Genomic DNA, 7,328 nt, shown 5'->3' on the forward strand with positions numbered 1-7,328 from the left:
GGGAAGGTCTGGAAAGGGAAGGTTTGGGAAGGAAATGGGGAGAGGGAAGCTCAGCTTGTGCATCCCTCAGGTCTCTGACTGGTGCTCGCTGCCCCTGTGGGAGTGTTTAAGGCACTGTGAACTAGAAAATCAATTAGAGAGTGTGTTGAAGCTATTGCAGCAATTCCACCTCTTCCAGGGGAGACACAGAGCCTGCCAGGAGGATGAATTAGTAGGGAGCTGGCACACAAGGTGCCTTGTTTCAAATCACAAGAGGGGCAGAGTGGATGCTCCAGGTCAGTTCCCAGTCTAACGTCCCTACCTGCCAAATCTCTCCTTTGTTACTTGCAGGGAGGAGGTTCATCCACATCACACTCTGGGAACAGCTACGGGAAGATACTTCTGGAACTTGAGGCAGATGTGTGCCAGGTAAGACCATGAGAGGCTGCAGTTTGCAGCTCCCAGTCTGCTCCCAGTTTTTCTCCCTTCGGGAGGATGTTCCCCAGGTCAGTGACTCCCAGGAATGGGTCATGGGAAGGGTTGTGAGCCCAGCTGGTTCAGCTCCACACTCAGCCTTTTGGGGAAGGAGGGGCAGCCAGGTGGGCTGCAGGGAGAAACATCACCCACGGGAGAAACAACAGTCTAAGGAAGGGATTCCAGAAATTAAGGCTGTTGCAGGAGAAGGAGTGGGAGAGAATCATTAAGCCTTTGGCAGGAGAGCTGCTCTAAGTGTCCTGGAATATAAGTAAAAAGGAACTCAGCCTCCAGCACCACAAGGAAGACTCTGGAGCAGGGATTGCCTCTCTTTGAGGGATCTGAGCGAACAACTTACTGCTGGAAGCAAACCTTGATGTGGAGAGAGCGTTTCTTTCCAAGCCAGGGGTGATGCACAGTCCACCCAGGAGGGGAAAATAAGTCAGATCCCTGGGGTGACTGCTCAGGCTGAGACAGGACTGCTGTAATGTCTGTGAAATGTCCAGGAGAAATGCTGGAGAGGGGAGGAATTCCAGCTATAGCCACTGAAAAATGTTCAGGGAAAGTTCAAAGACCTTTGAAACTGTGCCAGACAGCAAGGGGATGTGTGGCTGCAGCAGTCACAGCTCACCAGGAGGTGGGATAGTTCCCCTCTGCTCCACACTGTGATGGCCAAGGCTGGCTACTGTGCCCAGACTGGTCTCCTGGTCCAAGAGGGAGGTTCACAAACCGGAGCAATCCCAGAGGAAGGTGTTCAGATGGTTGGGGATTAAGGCACATGACAGAAAAGGAGGGAGAGGGATGGGTTTGTTTATCTACTTACTGCCACCAGCTACACCAGTTGGAACAGGGAAACTCCAACTAAAGCCATGGACAGCACTCCTCCCTGTGAGAGCAGGGCAGCCCTGGGGAGGCTGGAACATGGTGGGCTCACATCCATCAGTGATGGCCCTGAGCAACCTGACCTGGCTTTGGACCCAGCCCTGCCCTCCAAAGGAGCTGGATGATGAATTCCAAAGCTGACACCTTTCTGTGGTTCCTCCTTGGTTAGGGAGTTAGTCTGCAATAAACTGTGGCTGCTCTCCTGAGGACTGGGGGACCTTGGGCTGGTGACTCCAGCTGAGGCCATGCTGCACCAACCCCCTGTCTGGGGAACCTGGCTGGCATGGAAGGTGTAAAATGGCAGGTGATGCAGAGAAGTTACAGATTAGATGAGACTAAATGTAGAGGTGCACCAAGTACCTTTAAACTGCATTTTCCCACTCTGATACCTTCCTCCAGCTGCTGCCTACAAGAGTGTCAAAATGTATTAGCAAGGGAAAGGCTGGGACAGCTGGGGGTGTCCATCCTGGAGAAGAGAAGGCTCCAGGGAGGCCTCAGAGCCCCTTCCAGTGCATAAAGGGGTTTCCAGAGAGCTGGAGAGGGACTTTGGGCAAGGGCCTGGAGTGACAGGACAAGGGGAATGGCATCCTACTGCCAAAGGGCAGGGTTAGATGGGATATTGGGAAGAAATTTTTCCCTGGGAGGGTGGTGAGGCACTGGCACAGGTTGCCCAGAGAAGCTGTGGCTGCCCCATCCCTGGAAGTGTTCCAGGCCAGGTTGGACAGGGCTTGGATGAGGGTCCCACTGCAGTGAAGCCGGTGTGGGCATTGCCATGCCCAGTGCAGGAAGGAAATGAAGCACTGACAGAGTCCAAGGGGTTGGGAGATCTGGAGCAATGGAGCCCTGACTGCAGTGGAATGGCAGAGCTGTGCCCTGCCAGCTGCCAGCAAACCAGGCACCTGGGACATGGTGACAGGCCAGGTATGTGGGAACTGGTACCCTTGGAGTGCTGTCCCTGTGCTCAGCATCCCCAGGGATGCCCTGGCAGTGACCACATATTCCATCACATGGAGCACTCAAGGTCTTAAAAGCAAACCTGAGACCTCAGGCCCTGGATGAGGCCCTAAATGAGCCACTGAATGAGGGGGAAGGCAATGGGCACCTCTTCAAGGCTGCTTTGCTGAGCTTCTGCTTTCATGCAGCATCAGCAGCACATTGTTATTCCAGGTTTCCACCCGGGATATTGTAATTCCAGGTTTCTTTCCTTTGGGAAGGCTATGCAGATTTGCACTGACCTGAGGAAGTCCCTCCGATACCATGCTGGAGAGAAGTCAAAACCTGGGGGCAAAGGAGGGATCTGCCTTCAAGAATGTGGACCAAGGCACCAAGAGACATGTTGCAGTCTGTCCTGTTGTCACCAAGGAGCTGTCACCAGGGCTTGGGTGATTTGTGTGGCAGGGGAATGATCCAGTCACCCATCAGATTTAGCAGGAGAGAAGGAAGGAAGCTTTTGGGAGACCCTGGACAAAAGCCTGTGCAGCCATCCAGCCCTTAGTGCTGCTGCTGCTTGTCATGGAATAACCTCAGGACATGTGGACAGAGTCAAGGACAGAAGGCAGGACTCCTGCTCTGGGCTGGATTGCCAAAGGCTGAGTGCTGGCTGCCCACAGGGTCACTGCTGCTCTGTGGGGTGCACAGGGTCTGGCCATGAGGGTGCTACAGCTGAGCACAGTGATGCTGGATCTCATGGGAAGGTGGAGCAGAGTCAAGCTACACGTCGAAAGAGGAGGAACTTCTCACCTGTCTCCATGGCCAACAACCCAGCACCAGCCCTTTCTCCCCAGAACCTCCCAGGATGGTGTTTTCTGAGCATATGGCACACACAGCCCGTGGAGAAGAGTGGGACGATGTCAGCTGGCAACAAGGCCCTGGTTGGGCAGCAGGGCTCAGCCCCTCATGTCTTCAGAGAGCTGGGGGCCCATGAGACACACGCCAGTGTGAGGGCTCTGGGACTCACCTGTACTCCAGGCTCATGCACTCGAAGAGCCGGGTGAGGGTCGGGTCGATGCTCCGGGGATCAGCCGGCTCGGGCTTGGTGTGGTGGTGCCGCCGCCGGGGCAGCGCGTCGCTGTGCGGGGACGACACCATGAAGTGGCCGCTGTGGATGACCTGGGAGGGGTTCTGTGCCCCAGCACCGGGTCCTGTGCCACCCACAGCCGCGTCCTCGAAGTCGGAGTCGGAATCAGAGACAGGGCACTGCCCAACCGGGGGCTCCGGGAAGGTTCCCAGGAGCCCCACCTGAGCTCCTGCCATCGCCTGGCACCTGCTGGGGAGCCCTATGGACCTGTCCCAGCGCTGTGATCCATGTCCCGGGTGTGCCAGAGCCTATGGGCACTGCGCTGGCATCAAGCACATGCCGTTGGGCTCCCCAGCACAGGACACCCTCACCACAGCTCCTCCTGGGCGCCTCCTCCACCCGGCCCACGCTGCCTGCTCCACGCGCCGGGGTTCAGCAGGTGCTTTGCCGGGGTTCAGCAGTTGGTTTGCTGGGGTGGATCGTCACCAGCCCTACTTATAGTGCTGGTGGCTGATCCCGCCCATGGCACACCGTCAGCAGGCCATGGCACTCTGCCACCGGCGCCTCAGCTCCGCGCCACCGTCCAGCTCCAGCAGTGTCCCTGATGACCCCACCTTTTCTGTCTCCCCTCCAGGTGGGGAGGAGCAGCTGCGGGTCCCCCGTGCCCCGAGGGTTGGCTGGCAGGCAGCTCTGTTTACCCGGGGTTAATCACTGATCCCAGGGGCCGGCTGGGAGAGGATCGGGCGGTATTTACCCAGCACCTCTTCCCTAATGGATCTCCCTGCACTTTTCAAAGGGAACAAATACAGATTAAGGGACACAAACAGGTAAAATTATAGCAACGGGCACCCAGCTCAGCACAAAGCACACAGAGGCACTGAGCCATGTGCTGAGCTGAGAAAGAGCCCAGGGAAACCTGCTCCGAGGGAGAACCCAGCAGGAGAGAGGATGCAAATGCCCAGTGTAAGAGGGGACAGCAATGAGCCCGGATGTGGTGGGATTTATACACCTCGTGGTCATGCAGTTCTTAAAATCACAGAATCAACAAATCCTAGAATGGTTTGGGTGGGAAGGAACCTTAAAACTCATCTTATTCCAATCCTCCTGCCTTGGGCAGGGACACCTTCCACTAGCCCAGGTTGCTCCAAGCCCTGTCCAACCTGGCCTTGGACACTTCCAGGGATGGGGCAGCCACAACTTCCACAGGCAACCTGTGCCAGGGCCTCACCACCCTCCCAGGGAACAATTTCTTCCTAATATCCAATCTAAATCTACCCTGGACTGCCTTCACCTCTGAGGTGTCCTGAGAGATGCAGACAGATGTGCCAGCCCCCTCCCCTGCTCTGTGCCAGCTGATCTTGGATAAATGCTGAGATCCCTTGCCAGGGTCTGGCATGTGCCGTGTCACAAGCATCTCCTCTCTGACCCAAGCCACAGAGGGACATAGTGGATATCATTTCAGTCTTAAGTCACTTATTTTCTCTCTAGTTTTTGACAACTTCTTCTCCAGCCCCACAACCTGGCAGGAACACACATGCCAGGATAAAGAGGTGGAATAAAGCTGACATAGATGGCCACAGGCATCAGAGTCCTAATACAGCCTGCAGATGCATTTGGACAACCTCTGTACCACCCAGGTGGCCCCTGCTGATGCTCCAGAGGGATGAGCAGCCACTCAGGGTATTTTCCAGGGTTGGAAGAAGAATATGCACAGAACTGGTTTGGATAAATTCCACAATGATCACTGTAAACCTCTCTTAGGAACCATTCCTGGATTTTCCAGCCAGATTTCCACGACTCCATAGCACTTTTCCCTCTCTGTGGTTCATTACAACCCCTTCAGCCTGTAAAGATGCTGGACAAAGAAATAATTTTAAAAGTACTGCCTGCAGACATTTTAAAGCAGTAACGGGCATGTGGGTGTCCTGGGAAACTAAAATTTAGGCAAGGCACAAGGAAACAAAGACGTCAGAGATACGCAGGGTTTCTGGGCACGTTCCCCTTGAGTTGTGCAAAAAGGACTTCTCAGGATTTTGACAAATACCATTTGCCATCTGTTCACTGGCCACAGGCAGACTTCAGTCCTCTGGGACAACATCTGTCTGAGGGAAGCAGAGAAATACATCAGCGAGGCTTTTAGGGACATCACAACTCCCTCATCCCCAGTCCAGCAGCTCTCGTGCTACAGAGGAGGGAAATCCCGTGGGCAAAAGGCATCCAGACTAAGGAAAGGGGTGATGGGTCCTCAGCCCAACATTGACAATGGCAGGGATCCTACACAGGAACAGGCAGTGCTGATGGATTTTTTAACAGGCTTTTTGGATCCTAAAATGAGTGATGGCAAGCAGCCCCCGAGGCGGGGGACACACAGGCACAGGGGGACACGGGGAACCCACGCCGGGCACGGGGCCCTCCTGTCCCCACTCCCGCACAGCCGCGCCCTGTCCCAGCGGAGGAAGGACATGAGCCCACAGCACTGTCTCGGCTGTGCCGGGGAAAGGGCGCTCTCGTTGCCTTGGGAACGAGCCAAGGTGGCCCAACGCAGTTTCTGAGCTCTCTGGCCGCCTAAAGTAACAAGTCAGGGCAGCCCAATCCAGCTTTTGGGCCCTGTGGCCGCCTAAAGTAACAAGTTGTGAAGCTTTCCTCATGAATATGTATAGCCCTGGCCAGTTCATCTACCATCTTCAGCCATGGCTGGCATTTATTTGGAGCTCTCCCCCTGCAGCTGGCACTGTGGTCCAGCTCTGGGATAAAGTGCTGCCTGCTTCCTAATGCTCTAGTGCTGTTAAGGAGCTTTATTCCTGAATTTCAGTGACAGCTACACCTCCCCTGTCCTCTATCCTGGAGCAGGGCCATGACTAGGGCCGGTGCAGGGCCCTTCCCTGCCCAGAGCTGGCTGTACACGAGCACACAACAGTCCCACGCTGTTCCCTGCACGCTGCATGTCAGTCTAAACAGTGCAGCTTTGACTGGGGGAGAGCTATAACCCCCCTTGAGGAAGACCCACAGGGACCACCCTGCATGCAAGTCACAGGGTGACACAAAATGGCCGTTTATTGAACACGGACGTCGGCTTATAAAGGCCGAGCAGAAACCCTTCTAGAAGAAAGGGTGGAGACTGGGAGGAGTATCCAAGGAGTGGCCAATCAGGGTAACAAGGGGCAAAACTTATCGAAACATGAACAAATGAGAAACTATCTCTAGGCAGTACTGCTGCAGCAGGGTTGGACGAACAAGGAAAGGGTTTACATAGAACCAATAGAAGAAAGGGTAACAGGGATACAGAGAAGGGAATCACACATTCTCATAATAAAACATATTATGTCAACAAGAGAACAATTGTATAACTAAGTAAAACACTGGAAACAAACAATCTCTGGGTTATGATGATCATATCTTGAGCATGACAGCATAGGTGCACTCTGAGATGATGTCTTCCTCTTCCTCCGATCTCTCCCCGTTAAGTTTCTTCCACCATTTGTAGGACTCCATTGGGGCACCTCCAACACAGCTTTTTCTTAATTTTCCTGAAATTCAACTGGCATAAGTTTTCATGTTTGGAACAGATTGCTGAGTCATCTCCCCCTTTATTTCCTGGCCCAGCTCATTAGGTATATTCCCTGTCAAAAACCGGAGGAAAAAATAGTAACGAACACAAATGTACTGTTTGGATTTTATCTGTGATTTTGTGGGGGTTCCTGTGTCCTGCCTGAGCCAACTCACACTGACAGTTCAGTGGCACAGCAAAGCCAGGCTTATTCCCTGCTCCACAATGCAAGAAGAAACCAAGAGCTGAGTGCGAGTTGCCTTGAAACAGAACAAGAGTCTGACATGGCAGAGGAGGAACTGGCTTAGCTGTAACTCCAGTCTTAAACTGAATAAAAGAACAATAAAGGACTCTCTTCTTTCCTGGAAGAGGGCATGTTTCAGTGATTAAAGGGGCTCCAGAAGGGCTGGACAAGGACTTTGGACAAGG

At 53.9% G+C, this 7,328-nt stretch overlaps 1 protein-coding gene across 1 annotated transcript in view; it reads right to left on the minus strand.

The window, feature by feature from the left end:
* MLXIPL (MLX interacting protein like) overlaps positions 1-3,877 on the minus strand; it is a 37,763-nt gene extending 33,886 nt beyond the window's left edge. Inside the window, 1 exon segment of the mRNA XM_029961248.1 lies at positions 3,293-3,877. Within this exon segment, the coding sequence (XP_029817108.1) occupies positions 3,293-3,588 (296 nt within the window). The 5' untranslated portion in view covers positions 3,589-3,877.
* Positions 3,878-7,328: the final 3,451 nt, after the last annotated feature.

This window comes from Manacus vitellinus, unplaced genomic scaffold (genome assembly GCF_001715985.3).
Source record: "Manacus vitellinus isolate BGI_N305 unplaced genomic scaffold, ASM171598v3 scaffold_32_pilon, whole genome shotgun sequence".
Lineage (NCBI taxonomy): Eukaryota > Metazoa > Chordata > Aves > Passeriformes > Pipridae > Manacus > Manacus vitellinus.